Source organism: Phoca vitulina, unplaced genomic scaffold (assembly GCF_004348235.1).
Source record: "Phoca vitulina isolate PV1807 unplaced genomic scaffold, GSC_HSeal_1.0 scaffold8, whole genome shotgun sequence".
In the NCBI taxonomy this organism is placed as follows: Eukaryota; Metazoa; Chordata; class Mammalia; order Carnivora; family Phocidae; genus Phoca; species Phoca vitulina.
In genome coordinates this window covers 65,209,079-65,228,228 of record NW_022589711.1, presented here as the reverse complement: position 1 = coordinate 65,228,228, position 19,150 = coordinate 65,209,079, and the positions used below count along the sequence as shown (strand labels likewise).

General features: G+C 37.7%; 1 protein-coding gene across 4 annotated transcripts in view; it reads right to left on the bottom strand.

The window, feature by feature from the left end:
• Nucleotides 1-11,691: 11,691 nt before the first annotated feature.
• TBL1XR1 (TBL1X receptor 1) overlaps nt 11,692-19,150 on the bottom strand; it is a 171,049-nt gene continuing 163,590 nt past the window's right edge. For all 4 annotated transcript variants that reach the window (XM_032407176.1, XM_032407179.1, XM_032407178.1 and 1 more), the window contains 2 exons: nt 17,403-17,504; nt 11,692-16,543 (listed from right to left, as the gene is read on the bottom strand). In XM_032407176.1, coding sequence (XP_032263067.1) covers nt 16,517-16,543; nt 17,403-17,504 — 129 coding nt within the window. In that variant the 3' untranslated portion in view covers nt 11,692-16,516. The remainder of the gene's footprint in view (nt 16,544-17,402; nt 17,505-19,150) is intronic.

The following is a 19,150-nucleotide window of genomic DNA, read 5'->3' as shown; positions in this document are numbered from 1 at the left end:
GGGGGGGGGGGGGGGGGGCTTTGGGTCAGACAGTATCAGCTCAGCTTTCAGATGGGTTAGAAACTACGGTCAACCACATGGGTAATCAACTATGTATATGTGACCCAACCCCAATAAAAACTGGACACCGAGGTTTGGGCAAATTTCCCTGGTTGGCAATACTCTGTGTTGCCACACATTATTGCTGGGAGAAGAAAATGCTGTTGGCATGACTCCATTGGGAGAGTATAACTGGAAATTCTGCACCTGGTGTCTCCTGGACCCTGTCCTATGCACCTTTTCTCCTTGGCTGATTTTAATTTGCTATAGTAAACAACTGTGAAGGGGCGCCTGGGTGGCCCAGTTAAGTGACCCACTCTTGATTTCAGCTCAGATCATGATCTCAGGGTCCTGGGATGGAGCCTGCAACCAGCTCCACACTCAGTGCAGAGTCTGCTTGTCCCTTTCCCTTCCCCTCTGTCCTTAACCCCACTCGCTCGTTCTCTCAAATAAATAAAATCTTCGACCTCAGCCGCAGCAACTTCTTCCTAGAAACATCGCCAAAGGTAAGGGAAGCAAGGGCAAAAATGAACTATTGGGACTTCATCAAGATAAAAAGCTTTTTGCACAGCAAAGGAAACAGTCAACAAAACCAAAAGACAACCGACAGAATGGGAGAAGATATTTGCAAATGACATATCAGATAAAGGGCTAGTATCCAAAATCTATAAAGAACTTATCAAACTCAACACCCAAAGAACAAATAATCCAATCAAGAAGTAGGCAGAAGACATGAACAGACATTTTTCCAAAGAAGACATCCAAATGGCCAACAGACACATGAAAAAGTGCTCAACATCGCTCGGCATCAGGGAAATCCAAATCAAAACCTCAATGAGATACCACCTCACACCAGTCAGAATGGCTAAAACTAAGAAGTCAGGAAATGACAGATGTTCGTGAGGATGCGGAGAAAGGGGAACCCTCCTACACTGTTGGTGGGAATGCAAGCTGGTGCAGCCACTCTGGAAAACAGTATGGAGGTTCCTCAAAAAGTTGAAAATAGAGCTACCATACAATCCAGCAATTGCACTACTGGGTATTTACCCCAAAGATACAAACGTAGGGATCCAAAGGGTACGTGCACCCCAATGTTTATAGCAGCAATGTCCACAATAGCCAAACTATGGAAAGAGCCAAGATGTCCATCGACAGATGAATGGGTAAAGAAGATGTGGTATATATATACAATGGAATATTATTCAGCCATCAAAAAAAAAAAGAAATCTTGCCATTTGCAACAACGTGGATAGAACTAGAGGGTAGAACTAGAGGGTATTATGCTAAGTGAACTAAGTAAGTCAATCAGAGAAAGAATGTATCATATGATCTCACTGATATGAGGAATTCTTAATCTCAGGAAACAAACTGAGGGTTGCTGGAGTGGTGGGGGGTGGGAGGGATGGGGTGGCTGGGTGATAGACACTGGGGAGGGTATGTGCTATGGTGAGTGCTGTGAATTGTGTAAGACTGATGAATCACAGACCTATACCTCTGAAACAAGTAACACATTATATGTTAAAAAAAAAAAAAAGAAGATAGTAGGAAGGGAAAAATGAAGAGGGGGAAATCGGAGGGGGAGACAAACGATGAGAGACTATGAACTCTGAGAAACAAACTGAGGGTTCTACAGGGGAGGGGAGTGGGGGGATGGGTTAGCCTGGTGATGGGTATTAAAGAGGGCACGTTCTGCATGGAGCACTGAGTGTTATACACAAACAATGAATCATGGAACACTACATCAAAAACTAATGATGTAATGCATGGTGATTAACATAATAAAATAAAATTTTAAAAAATCTTTAAAAAACAAATAAATAAGATAAAATAAACAATTGTGAGTATAATGGCTTTGCTGAATTCTGGAAATCCTTTTAGTGAATTAATGAGCCTGAAGTTTGTCTTGAGCCTAAAGTTTGTCTTGAGGACCCCCCAAACTTGCAGTTGATGTCAAAAGTGAGGGTGGTCTTAAGGGACTACCACATTTTGCACTAATACAAATAAGTTATTAAATAAATCAACAAACAAAATGTGAGAAAAGGGACAAATCTTTGCAGAATTCCAAATAATGAATGTAAGGGGGATGAGGGAAATAGAAAATCACTGTTAAAACACTACAGTAATAACCAATGCAGGCAAGATCCACTGATGAATGTGAAAACAAGGCGGCAACACTTAGAGAAGCAGGGTATTTGCACAGCTTCAAAACATCCTCCCAAATGCTGTAGTGGTTTCAGCGTATGTCCATAGATTATTTGACACTCTTTCCTCTAAGACGTGGAGCTTAATTTCTCTCGCCCTTGAGTGTGTACTGGAATTAGTAGTAATTCATTTCTAATAAATAGAATATGAAAATGAAAAGAAGCTACTGACAGTGGGGAACGCTGGCAGACACTAACCTTACCAAATTATCAAAATTCCTATCACCATAAATCATGTTGATATGGTGTATCCCTTGCAGTGATGTGATTACAAGGAGATTTAAACTTTGCTGTATTCTCCCCCAAAATCCATGATGCCATTCTGATCATGAGAAAACATCAAACAAACCCCACTTGCAAGGCATTCTAGGAAGGATTTGCCTAGAGTTCTTCATAAATGACAAGGACAGGAAACGGGGAGACTGACACAGTGTCACAGATTGGAGGAGACTGTCGTGACTCAATCAACGTGGTGTGCTGGGCTGGATCCTGGAACAGAAGAAGGACATTGGTGGAAAAGCTGAATAAATTCCAGTTTTGTTCAAAGTACCATGACAATGTTAATTTCTCAGTTTTGATAAGTATAGCAAATGTACTACTCCGAGGGGAAGCTCCCTTATTGTACTATCTTTGTAACTCTTCTGTAAATTTAAGATTATTCAAAAGACAATTTTTTTTTTTTTTAGACTGACCATATCAAGTGGGTAAGGATGTGGAGCAACTAGAACTCTCATACACTGCTGGTTGAAATGTTAAAACAGTAAATAATACACCCGATTTAAAAAAAAAACAGTTTGGCAGTTTCTTAGGAAAATAAACATACACATAACAGTATGTCCCAGCCATTGCACTCCTAGGTATTTACCCAAGGGAAATGAAAGGTATGTCTTATACACAAATAAGTCTTGTACATGAATCTTCATAGCAACATTATTAGTCATAGTCAAAATGTGGAAACAACCTAAACGTTCAAGAGGTTACCAGTTATTTATGGTATATCCCTACAATAGAATACTACTTAGCAATAAAAAAGAATGAAACATGGATATAAAATAATAATGCTGAGTGAAATAAGCTCAGCTATCCCCACCCCTAAAAAGAGTACATAATGACTCCATTTTTTATAAAATACTAGAAAATGTAAACCAATGACTAGTAACAGAAAACAATTCAAAGACTGTCTAAGAATGGTAGGGGCAGGACAGGGAGGGCTAAGAGCAAGGGGCTTCTGAGGGGCGAGAGACGGTGACAGGTAGGTTCATTTTGTAAGTATAATTGTTCACAGGTGTGTACATAGGTCAAAACACATGCTTATATAATTTAAATATGTACTTCGTCAATTAGAGCTCAACAAAGCTGTTTTTAAAAAGAATGACATGAAAAAAATGTTTTGATATATTAACTGAAATAAAATCATCACACAAAGACAAGGGCAGCATAATCCTCTTTAAAACAAAACTGACTGGTTTATGCTTCCAAATGCATAATTAAGTGTCTAGAATATTGTGTAATTAACAGACACTGCTATAGGAGAGAACGCCCAGGTGAGTCAGAGGAAGGGGAGGAAAGTGAGCATGCTACCCTAACAACTCCCAAATCTCAGCGACTTGATGTAACTTTTTCTCTTTCCTATTTACGCTACATGCCCTGTGTGGGTCGGCAGGACGCCCTCATTCCTCAATGAAGTGGCTTAAAATACATGCTCATTTTAGAAAATTTTAAAGTAAAAAACGCTGGGCTAAGTGTAGTCCTTTAAGCCGGAGTACTTAGGAATCTTGCTCAAAGCTAGATAAAATTTACACCTGTGATATTCTCTTTATTTACACACACCCCAGCGTTTTTTACTTCAAAATTTTCTAAATGAGCATTACTACCACAAGGGGAAAAAATTTACACAGAAGAAAAGGTCTATGTCTGAAAGACAAATGTGACCAAACACTCAAAAGCAGAGTGCTATTTTGACCTTGCTTAATGTTTCAAAATTGAAGTCTAAGTGAGATAATTGAAATGGAAGCCAAAAGAAAGTGAAATGTGAAATGCTATGTCTTTAGAAACTCAGTTCTTAATAATGATGCGTTTTCTGATGTTTTTCTATAAATAATAGATCACAAAATGGATGTTTGGCACAGAGTTGCTTTTAAAAGTGCACTTTCCGATTCTTGACAGTGCAAAAAAAGAAAAATGTAGTAGAGACTAAGGACAAGACATAAACAAAGGCTGATAAAAAGTAACACAAGGGAGCTGATCACACAGACGCACACGTCACCATTATCACCCAACTGGGTTTCATGCAAAAAACCATGGCATATTTTAAGATACTCCATCCTAACAAAATACAATTGTAAATAACAGTTTGTTCAATAAACCACTTCCACATTCATGTCCGTAATAGCAGTGCTTTGTAAATCTAATTACAACCGATTATTTTCAACAAACTACCCTGTCAGACAAATGTTTTTTTCTGGCACGTTTGTAACAGCAAAAATAGGAACAATAATAATCATGCCATGTACGAAAGCCTACCTTGGGCCAGTCACTGTGCTACAAGATGTATAGGACTGCTAATCCTTATAACCGTCTTGAAAGCAAGATGTCTTATATGGATGTTTCTTACAGATAACAAAATCGGTGTTCAGATGTGAAGTAACTTGTTCAAGGTCACAAATCCACAGGAAGAATGTGGTGTTTTCACTCGGGATGTCACCTTCACTGGGAGTGACTTCCCACTCTTGTCAACACCTCAAATTAACCAAAAAGCTACTATTTTCCAGGCACTGTTCTAGGCTCTGGATATGCAGAGAGAAGTACAGTAGCCAGGTTTGCCTTTCAGGAATTCAGCGTAAGGAGGAGCACAGAAAACAACTAGCCAGGGTTGTGGAGAGAATGCTGAGAAAGTGGAAGGGGCATCTGAGCCCCTCCGAGTGGAGGCAGGGGCAGAAGGAAGTGAGCAATGAGCAGGTGGGAGGCTTGGCTTCCCGGAAGCACTTGGCTTGGTGGAATCTAAAAACAAGAATTAGACAAATGAGGAAGGGGAGAAGGCATTCCAGGCAGAGGCAGTTAGGTGAGTCAAGGGGAGAGGAAACCTTACAGGAGGTACATGCCTTTGTTTCAAGTATGGCCAGACAAGAATGTGACTGAACATAGGAGATCGAGCCTCCTCAGCTCCTTAAAGTCACAACTGCTCATCAGAACACCACTGCATCCCACCATTTAGCCTGGATTCCAAAGCCCGCCTCCTCCTGGGCATTGCCACACATTCCCATGGACAACTCGAAGCAACTGTTAATTCTACGACCTGTTCAGCAGGTCCCCTCATTGCCGCAGAACTGTTAAATCTCTCCCCGGAAGCCTCCATGCCAGGCATACTTACTCCAGCTACCCTTGCCTTTAAGGTAGGCTGTGATGGTTCCTTCCAGACACATAGAAACCTTCTGAGATACCGGAAACCTGAACTTCCTTACAAGTGTCACCCACACCTGTCCCAGGTATGTCCTGACTACAGGGCCCCATGTTCTAGAAGTACTTGGGAGTGCTAATCCTCTAGCAAAATGTGCACTGTTCAATGCTCCTTGGCGCTGTTAGTCTGGTCACCTCCTAAGATATCCGTCTTCCTGGGCCTGAGAACTAGCGGAGAAAAGTCACACGATGGCGTCGACTGGTGCTGCTGGAGAGTCATGGTTACAGATTTCAGCTGGGCCTGTAGCAAGGCTCCACAAAATATGAATGAGACATATTCAAAATTCTAGTAAGGTGTTTTGAAGTAAAGGAAAATGTGAATATGTGACTACTGTGTTTACTAGGGTTTGCCATGTTCTAGGGCAGATTCGGAAGTGATTAATACCTAGGCATATCGTGAGAAGTTACTGAGTTTCAAGGGCAAAGAATCCTTGGAAATCCAGGTATAAAAACATTACCTATAAGGAGGCAAAACCATGTTGGCCTTGGCCTTCAGCACAGCAGCGGTGACTGCTAGAAGATGGTGGAGCGCCACCTCAGTGGTTCTCTAGTTTTAGTGGGAATTAGAAGCTTCTGGAGAGCACCACGGACCTTTCCTCCGTACGCTTTCTGATTTAATATGTCTTGGGTGGACTACCACTTGTTCTCCTCCTGGGAAGTCTGGACTTACACTTTAATGCTGATCAGCAGAGAGAGGAGAAAATACGATGCAAGAACAAGAACAATGTATCCAGTATTCGTTTTGTGTGTTTGAGAGAGCACAATTCTCAAACATGCAAGGGTTCAAGAGAGAACTTGCTAGCCATAGTTGAAGATAAAATCCATCCAATTAAAGGACAGATCCAAACAAAGGACTCAGTGGTGAAGAACCCTGGTCTCAAACTAAGAACTGAACTTACTGCAGAATAAAACAGCTGTGGTTAAAGAAGACAAAGGAAAGACAATGGAAACTGTGCAAATCTCAGCATGAGGGGATGGGAACTTCTGCTCCTCACATCATCCTAGCATCCTCTAGCAGCATCACCACCAGGAACCAAAAATGGTTATACTTTTTCTCATGCCTTCCTATGTGCTGGGCATGGTGCAATAAAAACTATGCATCATCTCCTTAATTCTTACAACCTGGGGCAGGTAACTGTTATTCCCACTTCAACGTAAGTGCACAGAGTAGATATTTTGGCCATGCTCACCCAGTTAATTTGATTGGTCAGAGCCTGAGATACTGTGATGTTAAGATTGGCAGGATTACTGTTTTATGAGAACCCTTTAATAACTGAGCATTTTACTATTGTCTTAATCAGTAAGCTGTGCCTGAGTATCTTTTGGGGACCTCTTCCTCCTTTCCTCTACCTCTACCACAACCAGCAACTATGTTATGGGGTCTCAAGATATGTTGCTCAGGGAATTCAGGAGAGATGTGGGGAAGGGAGACGTGGTACAAAATCTTCCATTTTGATTTGGACCCTAAAGTACTTCTTTTCAAACTTTCATGTGCATACAATTTACCTGGGGGATCCTGCTACATTGCAGCTGCCAATTCATTAGGACCTTGTGTGGAATTTTAAATTACTTCTAACAAGTTTCCAGGTGAGGCTGCTGGGCTATTTTGAGTAGCAAAGCCCTAAACCACAAACTCCAAACCAGCTTCTCTTGAGAGCTAACTGGTTGGTAGCAGTAGCTCGTGTAGCTATTAATGAAGAGGTACTTTGATTCATATACGGTTTCTTGTGTAAATGCCTTTGGAAACCTAGCAGGGGTGAGGTTTGACACACACACACAGTGATTGGCACAAGTTTCCAACATTTATGAGTTCCTGTTGTTAATGGAAGTAACATGTCTATCATTAACAAGTGAAAATCGAAACAAACCTCTTGCAGTGAGGAGGGAAAAAGTGCTTCATTTCTCTGCCTTTCATGGTAAGGAAGGACAATGTTTAAAGTAATAAGCGGAGGTGAAAATACACACTATTTAAAATTATAATAGCAATTATTACACGAGTGACCTATAACAAGTAATTACAGGTGCAAAGTGGATCACAGCCATATTGGGTGTTCCGGGACAAACATAGCCAAGTAAGCTCTCCTAGTCTAGGGGGGTCAACAGCCCAAACTATTAGGTACTCCTGCCATTAAAAACACACTACCTTGAGGGGTGCCTGGGTGGCTCAGTCGGTGAAGCATCTGTCTTCAGCTCAGGTCATGATCCCAGGGTCTTGGGATCTAGCCCCTCGTAGGGCTCCTTGCTCAGCAGGGAGCCTGCTTCTCCCTCTGCGTCTGCCTGCCACTCCCCCTGCTTGTGCTGTCAAATAAATAAAATCTTAAAAAAAAAAACAACCCAACACACACTACCTTGAGTAGCAGCAAGTTCAGGTGCTTCTTCAACCTAATTCCCTAATACTTCACAAGAGCAGAACCTATTTTTCTCTTGCTCACTATTATATATTCAGTGGTAAACACACTTCCTGGGACATACTCCAGATATTCAACAAATATATATACGCTGAAGAAAATCTTAAAAGAAGACCCAAGACTCAAGAAAGTAATATGTATAAAAATGGCATTTTAAGTCCTAGAAAAATTGAATGTCTGCTATTCTAACAAATGGACTAGGAATTTAGCTTCCAGCAGTACTAGTAGATGCCATTAAATATTCTGGTAGTTCCATGACATTTATAATCGGATTTAATTTATGTATTTGGCTCTATGGCAGAAACGTTCCATGTTTAACAGAATCTTAGTCATACCCTCTAATGTTTAATGACTAGTCAAATGGGCTTAATAGTTTTCTGCTAACTCCTGTCACCTGATTGTTGTTTATTGGTGTGAATTATTCTCTTGCTCCTGTATGCACACTGAGTAAATAGACAAACTTTTCCCAAGAAATCTCCCTTGTACAAATTCCCAAGGGACTCCTTTCGAAGTAAGACTCAGACAATGCAGAAAATGGGTGGATGGTGAGTTTTAGTCTTTGTAAGTGCCTATTAACCAGTGTGTGTCCATCAGAATCAGCTGTTCAATCTGTCTTTACAGATACACAACTATTTGTTTACTGCGCTGCTGTTTATAACAGGAAACACTGAAGAAGTAAATCTACATTATAGGGGGCTAAATTATGGTGTATAATATAATGCAACCATTAAAAGTCAAAATAATGGCATCACATAGTGCACTTGACACAACCAGGCACAATTCTCTAAGGGCTTAGGTATGGTAATAATTTTCATCTTTATAACCAATCTATGAGCTAGGTGCTATCACATTTTACAGATGGGAAAATGAGGAAAATAGCTCCTTAGATCAAACAGTTACACAGCAGAGTTGGGATTCAACCGAGGCCATCCTGCGGAATCCATGCTCGTAGATCCTCTACGGTATACTCTACATCTGCAGCATAGGGAAGTACCTGCATTGGTGGGACAAAAGCCTGATGATTTCAGTGAAAAAGTTTTTGAAATCAGTGAAAACTACAATTACATTTTTCTTCTTTTGAGTATTAAAAATGTTTGCAAGGACAAAACATTAACAGTGGTTTCCACTGAGGAACTGGCTGGGAGTATGTAAGTGGGAATTTATTTCAATTTCCTTACAAGCATGTGTTTTATAATAAATATACAGTATGCCAGTTACACAACCCCTTCCTTCCCCAGCCCTCCCCACCCCCATCATCTATGACACACAAACAAGCACAAAAAAATGCACACATCCCTATGCTATCATATTAGCCAGTAGGTTTGGGGTAGGGCCAAGTATTTTATTTTAAAAAAGGGTTTTAATGGACTCCTGGTTAATCAACATTGTTAAAAAGTTTACTTACCTCTAATTTAGTCTGGATTTATCATAAGACATCATTTCCTCCAACACCACATTTGTACAACTTCATACTTCAGTTTATTTCCATACACTAAAATATTTTATCCACTTAAATGGAAATATTTTAAAACATACATAGCTACATTTTTATGTGCCATTCAACTTCATTTGAATTATTTGATGACTCTAGGCCTTGATGATGATATCCATGCTAAATGTGCTATTCCCTATCCTCTACTGAGGTATACTGCTCCTCAGGTACCCAAGTTGGAAAATTAGATAATGAACCTGGTCAAGTAGTGTATGTAAATTGAGTCAATAAGAGCTTATGTGGAAGAGGACTGGACAGTGTGTAGATTTTTCAAAATCCTTTAATTTGAATGTATGAGATTCTGACAGCTGATGTTTTCAAACGTCTCAGACTGAGTTCAGTGTGACTGTTTTTAATGCAAGAGTTTGACTACCTCAGGTATTCCCTCAGTGCTTTAATTCCTCTATAGTAGTCAGGCCCAGTGGCCCTCCAAAGTATGCTTTTGATATTTCTGGTAGTGCAGTATCTCTTAAAGCAGCCCATTCTGACACTGGATTAGTATCACACCACTAACTTAAAAAAAAAAAAAAAAAAAAGAATTGTATTATCTTTTTCTGTGTTGATTCCATCCCACTGATCCTAGTTCTTAAAATGTGAATTGTTTGCATAAGTGATCATACAAACCCAACAACCAAGAAACATTAATAATTGTCTTCTGTACTTTACTAAACACTTTGTGTTTAATATATTTTAAATTATAAAGAAATTACAAGGAACTCCTAAAAAATTTAATACAAAAATATTACATGTTAGGACAAATAAGCATTGAGATATGACATTTAAGAAGAAACATGCAGAAAAAGTAGCATAGGGTTAACATTTCATTGTTGACAGAGAGCTTTGGTACAGCAGAGAAAAGCACCATAAATCTACTGTCCATAGTGTCTTTTCCTCCACTGCATTTCGCAAATGAATATATTGGGGAAACAGTAAACTTTCATCTGCTGCTGTGTGTAATAGGTGAGAAATTTGATCTATTGCAAAGTATAAGAACTATGAAATTAAAAATAATCCCTTCCACAACTACTGAAACTGATTTGGTTTTACCTTTAGACGGATTATAATCCTTAGTAGTCCAACACTTTACTTTCTGAAAGTGTAAAATGCAGACTATTATTAATCTATGCCATGCAATAAAAGTTAACCCTTTGAAAATGAAAGACTGTCAGTCAGTCCTAGCAACTGTAAAAACTTATCATTTAATAAAGCATGACAAGTCTATGCCTGTGTTTCCGCTTAAGGAAATGAAAGGGAAAGGCAGAAGACCTGAAGAATGTAAGTTTAAAAAACAAAACAAAAAAACCCCCCAAAACCAAGAAAACAAAAAATGTGCTCAATGATTCTTTGAAAAAATGTCTCTAAGTAACTCTTAAGAGCTGGGATTAATTAAAACCAGAAGGTGCCTGGTATTGTTCTTCAAAGATTATAAGGTTTGTTAGCAACATAAGCAACTAGCTAAGGAAGAAAACTATTAAATTAGAATAGGTTTATATGAAGAAAAAAATGTCACTAAGGAAGCTGAGAGTCCTGCCCTAAAATCTTCAGCAACGTATATATACACACGGTTTTGTGCTCAACTCAAATGAATCTGAGGTCTCTTTTAGTTCACGTGAGAACAATGTCCTTTAAATACAGCATTATTTTCCAAAATAATTCGAAAATGATTGTTACTTCTTAGCTGATTAAATGCTCTATTATTCTTTAATAAAAATAGTAAATAATCCCTTCATTTAAAAAATCTCATCTCCTGTGACAAGTAATAAAATAGTAAAATTTGTAATTTTATCTACGGGCTTAAAGTATCTATCTTAGAAAACAACACACTTACGGAAAACAGTGGTTTGGGTTCTGATGGCAGTTGTCATAACTGATTAAACACCAGGGTGGGAGAGAATAGACATGCTATATGTCATGAAGGCTAACTCAGAGCAAAAAAAGTTTATTCTACAATAGAACATTGGAGGAGTAAATGCAATTAAAATGTAAACAAGAAATTGTAAACAAGAAATAGCATCCCTCTCTCTTTACTTGACTAGTAAATAGTCTATACAAACTACATAGATATCAAAGGTTTCATATATGTACACAGCCAACATAATATCAAAATATATTTTATTCTGGACCTCTTTCAGATCTGATTCAAATTACAGTTGTCAAAGCAATACAATGCAAAGGGAAACCGCAACAACAACAACAACAACAAAAATGTGCCTAGAAAGGATAAAAGGGTCATTGGGGACAAATCATTGTGATGTGGAACCAAAGTACATCATGAGTGTAATTAACATGGTCCAGGACAGCAGAGAACATCTGGATCAGTCTTCCTTACACAAGAATCATGAAAACTGAACAAGAACGTTCTTTAACACGTACAAAAAACTGTCATGGGCTGGTTTACACTTTTACAACAGTTTTAAGTTAACTGGATAACTAAAGAAATGATGCAGACATTTTAATCCAGTGCTATAGGTAGGCTCACAGAATTAGACCCAAAGGATTTGCCAAAATCAAAATGAGAACATCATAGCTACAATGTCAAAGTCAGGAAAGGAGAAAATTGCTTCTGTATTTAGGGGTCACAGAGCCACAAAATGCAGTCTGTGTTTGCTTTTAATGAGATGGATAAGTACATCTGACTTAGATACAACATGCAGAATGTTTTCTTGAACTTATGCAGAAACTCCAAAGAAAACATCGTAAAACAGTTTACTAGGAAAGAAAAAGATGCCCTAGTTATTCACCCTGCTTCAACACTGTCAACGTAAAGGCAGAAATAAAAGAATGCTATTAATACTTGAGAACTGATATAAGACATCAAATTTCTAAATCAGTGTATTAAAAAAGTGAACACTTCCTCTTTTTTCTCTCTCTTCTACATTTAACTAGAATCATGTTAAAAAAAATTGATATTGAATGTGATACTTCAGAGCTACTACCGGAAGGAGTTAATTCGTAACTTCCCTACCACCCTCCTTCCATCCCTGCTGATTCAGAAGGAAAAACAAACAAAAACAAACAAAAAAACCAACCAGGGTCTCTTGTAGATTTGCTGCTATTCCCCAAAATGTTGGCATTTGCTGCCATGCCACAATGTTGGTCCACTGAAATAGAATTTCTGTGGAAACAGTCAACAGTAATTCACCAAACGCAAGCACCACCCTTAGCATGTGAGAGTAAATGCAGGTTCTATAGAAATGTACAATGTGCTTAAGTTGATGAAAACGGTTTTGAAGAGAGTAAACAGCACTGCATTTGAGACTTATTTTTCTGCTTACCTAGTAAAATTTAACATTTTTGCTCACATAAGGACAGTCATTTGTGATTCCTTTAAATAGCAAAAATGCATACTCCTCTTCAGGCCTCTATGCAATAATAGTTTACATTACTCTTAACAAAATCATTCTACATAAACAGATAGCTCCTTAAAAATAGTACTCTCTCATTAAATCTAATTTGACAGAAAGAAGTCTAAGGAAAAAAGGAGTGCTTTATAAGTGAAAAAGTACAAATCTTTGGCCTTTCTCTTGACATTTTTATATGTCAAAAAGCAAAAAACCTTCATGTAATTCAATCTAATAATTACTTTTTGCACCATAATTTGTTTTTTACACCACAAAAGGAGGCACTTTCAGTATCTGTAAAAGGTGTTTAATCCTAAAACATACTTACCTAGAGAATTATTAATTAAAACAGAATTCAATATACTCTAAAATCTATTAGGAAATTAAAAGTCACCACTTCTAAAAGTCGTTTGAAAGTCAATGATGGTACCTGATCAGTGACAGAAACGGGGACTGGAACAGATACAAGAACGTATGGGATTTCCTACATGGAGAAGAAAAGAGGCTATTCCTGGATGAGGTGTAAGAGCAACAGCTGCTCTTTCCTTATTCTACCTTAATCAGTGAGTACTCTGTTTATGCAAGTTTTCCTTTCTGTTTTTCCTTGTAAGTTTCGTACAGCGGCTTATACAACGATACACAATGAACACCACGGAAAATCCACTGCAATCAGTTGATCTTCAGGAGTAAGCGCTCAGAAAAAAAAGGAAGGAAAAACGAGCCGAGAACCTCAAATACAGAATTATGCAGGCCGTGAAACGTGGTCTCTTACAGTCAAGCTGCTGCTCACAGCAGAGGCAGTCTTACTGTCGTCCGTGGGGGCAGCATCGTGGCACATCAGCAGGCAGGGATGACGTCAAGGACAGCAGCAAAACAGGCAACTGCATGCGCACAAAGAACCCAAGCCCACAGAACGGGTACCCTCCGGGAAGGTTTGTACTTAAGAGACCCAAGACTTCAGGATAATAGAGCTCTGTGTTTGTAATCTCTCATATGTCCTATTGTGGCTACTATGCTTACGTAAAATAGCTAAAGATTAAAAAAAAAAACAACAACAAAAGAAAGGAAGGAAGGAAGGAAGGAAAAGGTGACGATACCATCAAAGTGTAGCTGTCTGCTCTGGTAGCTATACTGCAGAACTTCTGGACTACCTCTTAATCAGCTGGGGGGGCGAGTCAGCAACTGTATGCAAACGAGTAAACTGTCCATATCAAAATACAAAAGTAAAAGTACTATCAGTAATCACCTCTGACTTTCAGATTTAAATTCAGTGCAATTGACAGATGCATCACTAAAGGAAAATGCAGCTTAAACCTACTCAAAACATTTGTGTCTATTCCTGGGAGCACATTTAAAAATTATTGCACAGATTTTTAAATTTTTATTTATTTTTTTTTTAAACAACAACAGAGGTCAACCACAGATGTGGACCTCTAGCAATAAAAGCAGGATTTCAAGTGCCAGATACTCAGCATGTTAGGTTTCCTACGTAAGTCACAGGGTAATAGTTCTAAATATCTATAATGTGATCCCAAACCCCAAAACCAGCTGGCACAAAACCATCATGAATGACTGCCTCTCTGCATGGAAGTCTTAAAAAAGATTATTACAGTATCATAGTCCCCACTAACAATAACTGGGGTACATAGAACAATGTATTGTGAAAGTAAGTGTATTTATTCTCTTTATCAATAGCAAATGCTATCCTACCTTAGTAAAACCAAGACTTGCTTCAATCAATGCTGTTTTGTAATGTAGCAAAACAACAAATGCTGAAAATCAAAGCTGCGTTACTTGGGTTAAATCGCTTTCTACTTCCACTTAGAACACAGGTTAAAATTTTAGTAGTAAAGGCCTCAAAACAATTAGTGACGGAAATAGTGTTATAAATTTGCTAAGCTTAATAATAAGCAACTCCTTAATTAAAATCTTTGAGATATAAATTTGACTATTCTCTTCAAAATGGACACTTGTGGATACTTACATTAATCATGACAAACCCCGTTAGTCACACGTACAAACACAGCCCCATGCCATCATTTGTAAATTCTGTGTATTTTAGCTTCTAGTTGCATGAACGCAAGAAGAGGTTTGCTCTGATACCTATATCTTTCAGAAAATACTTGATATTATAAACAGAGTAAAACATGATATAGTAGTGATTACTGAGAAAAAAAAAAATAGCAGCTTAAATCTATCCGTATTTGAAAAAAATGTAGTCACAAGTACCACGAACGCAGAATAAGAGCAGCAGGGAGCTTAGTGCAATTATACTTTTTTTTTTTTTTTAAATTCTGAATCACTGCTATTTAAAAACACCTTGAAGCAAGTCTTTTGTTTTAAAGATTGTTTTTAAACTAAGGTAGCAAACATTGTGCCATGTAATGGCAGTGTTATATGCCGTTATCTTGCTTTGTATAAAGAAAAACAACATGAGAGATTTTTAATACTGGAGTTTGGTTACATTACATATTTAAGCTTCTACACAGAATGATGGACACTTTGAGAAGCTAATCCTTATCCAGAAACATTTTAATCTCTTAAAAAACAAAGCAAAACAAATAAACAAACAACAACAAAAAAAAACCCCAAACCTACTTTGCTCCTTTTCACAATAGTGCACATTTTAACCATAATTTAGTTATGGCTACAAAACATCAGAAGATTTTTTTTTTATGCATCTTCTCTATGGTATTTAAAAAAAAAAAAATTGTGCCCTTCTAGTCTTTAATTGGCAGAAATATGTCCCAAAAAAGAAACTATTGCATTTAAGCCACATCACCAAAAAAGAACAAAAACAAAAACAAAAAAAACAAAACAAACAAAAAAAACAGAGCATAATATCCTTTTACTGATGTGTCTTACAGATTGACATGACCAAAAGCCATATAGTTTTCATTCAATTTCCAATTCCCCCTTCCACAACATGCACCAACTGAATATATGCTCTGGGAGCCATAAAATGTACCAAACATCTATCTCTTCAAAAGAATGCATTAAAATATTTTTAAGAATTTTTTGTTTAAAAGGTGAAAAAAATATAAACAAGAAACTGATTCACTCCCTTACTTCATGCATCCATAAACTAAAACCAAAAACAAAGTTTAAAAGCAAGAACAAACTACTGCTGCGAGTTTTTGTAAGTCCATTTTCTCTGTACATACAAACTGCTCAACTACCGAAGGGAAAAAAGAATCTAATCCATGGTGTCTTCTGATTCAAAGGGGAGAAACAAGGCTGTCATTAGTATCCAAAAACTGGTACACATATGGGCTGCTCTTATAACGCATATTTCTTTCTCTCTTCTGTTTTTCATATCCAAAACTTCTAAATGCTATTTTAGGGGCACAGCAGATTAGATTCCAGCACTTGGTGAACAGAATTCACAAGCTGTGACAAAATTCTGTCATCTTCAGGGTGCAATTTTGTTTATATACACTGTATGTATATATTTCTTTTAGATTTGGCTGTAGTGGACTGGCCATGGTTCAAGTGGGACTATAGCAGTACATGGGTCAGGGACAGTCATTTTGGCTATGTACACATTCATAGTCGGTCCATGGCTTCCAACTAGTAGCGCTATTTCCGAAGGTCTAATACACAAACCTGTAAGAAATTAAAATAATCAACCAGTGTGTTAAGAATTTCATTGTACATTTTTAGCTTAACGTTTCTATAGTACAGTTTGAAATCTATTTTTACTTTCTAGTTCACAAAACTGGTAAAGCAACAATGATCATGGCACTGGGCACTTAACCAACAGAAATCAGACAAATCGTCTAAGAGATGGAGGAAACCACTATGGGCTAACACTATAAAGAACCATGGCTAAAATTTTGAAGATCTACTCTCTGTTAATTAAAAAATAGAAAAAAATATGCTCAACATGGACCATTTCCTAGCGCTTTTGGGCCTAAATGAAAGCGACCTCAGATTATATTAAGCTACAGCTTCAGAAAACAGCTAATGGCTAACACCCTCTCCATTTTCCCTTTGCCTTCAGAGCTTTGGAAGCCAAAACTAGGATTTCTATAAAGAGTTGGCCAACCTCATCCTGAAAGTCTCTCAGTATCACACATTTCTCAATGCAGGACTCAACTGCCTCTACTCCCCCTGCCCTGGGCCACCAACACTCTTCTGCAAGGAAGACAAGGTAGAAATAGGCATTGAAAATGCAAATCTCTCTCAGCGTGGTATTGTTCTACGCTCAATTTCATTAACAAAGGTTTACATTAAAAATAACCATTTCTTGGTTAGGAAGATACTCTTTTGGCAAACACAGCCTATATTTTGTTTACATTATTTCAATGAAATAAACATGAAAAATATACAACCTCCAGTAAAAAAGATCAATGCCATAATACGTATTTTGAAAAGAAGACTTTTGTAGTCGCGACCACAATAAGCCACATTTATTTACTACGCTTAAACACCCACCCCCTTGGAAACACTTCATTCTACTTACTGAACCATCTGATGCACTGGCTCCAACTTTGTCTCCTGCTGCATTCCAGCAAACTTCAAAAATTCCACCTGTTCCCCTATAGCTGTGAACTAGAGCACCTGTCTAAAAATGAAAACACAGATTCTTAAAAATGGGAACATATATTATTAGAAATCCAAATTACTGAGGTAAAATATTATATGGCATTATTTCTAGCAATCAGAGATGGAATTTAGCTTTGACTCCAAAACAAATTATAAGTTTTCAAACACTAGAAATGCGATGATGATCCTTCTATAAAATGATAAGTAACACTTGCCTGATCTCAACAGATCACACACACACACACACACACACACTCAGTTTCTCCAGTACTGATAATCATTCTTAGCTATCTCTGGCCTCTTTGATACAGTTAACAATGGAGTCAAACATTCAATGCATGACTTGAAATAAATTGTTGTTGCTGTTGTTGAAGGGTGCATGAGTTTGGCTAACATGTAGAGAGACAAAATGAAGTCAGAATTTCTTTGATAAAATATCCTAAAGAGAAAGTACAATAAACTAGTAAAGACAATTCCAGTGTAAGTCTGTTAGTTACTCTATATTTACTGAGAAGCCCCTAAACTAGAGGAGATAAAAAAAAAAAAAAGGAAACCAAAATCATTCAGCTACCCACTGAATAATTAAAACTCAGTTAAAAAACATATTCTCCTAGGAAACCAGTCATTAAACAGGGCAAAGATCAGAGGCTCTGTGGTGAGAAACTGGAAAATAATGAAAAATATGCTTCTGGTTTTCTGCCCTGACAGGGCAGAGAAGTTATCTCTCAGCTTTATGATAACCTAAAAAGGTCAAACTAGAGGTAGCAGATCTACCTAAAAACATGGCAGCAAGACATGTACATTGTAAATACCTCCTTGGACAGCCAATCCTAATGTAATTACTAAGCCAGAACTCTCTTTTCCCTTGCCTTCCTCTTCAAAGTCATTCGGCTAATACTGCATAGGTGCACTGCTACAGCTGATCACATCAGAAAGGGCCAACTGTTCTTTTCCCCCTACCTAAAGTTTCTTACAATTTAAAACATGAATGAAGTGTGAGTATAGTGGGTTGTGAGTGTATTTCCATGGTTAATTAGGAGAAAGGAGTGGCACCACAAAATCTAAAATCTGTTGATGTACAGGAAAGTAAAAATCTACAGGACAGTAAGCTCTGGGGTTTAAAAAAACCAACTTTCTTTCCAAAGCACTTACCAATTTCTAAGCTCAAATTAGGCTATAATTGAACCAAAATAGCATGGTCAACAAGCTAGAGCTATAACACTAACAAAAATCAATGGATTAACAGCAGTACTCAAATCTGTATATATATGTTCAGACCAGACTTCAACAACTGACCTGTGAAATGCTTAGGTAACATATCATATGGATGATAATCCAAGTGAGGAAAGAAAAAACTAGATTTATATATGACAAAAAGGCAATGACTGCACTAAAAACTCGCTAGATGCATCTTACGATTTTCAAACTTAAAAAAGTAAAATGGTATTTTTTGATAACACAATAGTGATACATCTAAATAGCATGGATAGTTGCTCAAATGCCCCAAGAGCCTACCAGTATCCTCCATTAGAATCCTACATTTCTATACCCAAACGGAGTAAATAAGTGACTGAAAATGTATACAACAGGCAGATTATCTATAGATTATATTTAGAAAGTCTCTGCTATTCAATTATAACAAAAAGATTAAAGGGAAGTCAAGGG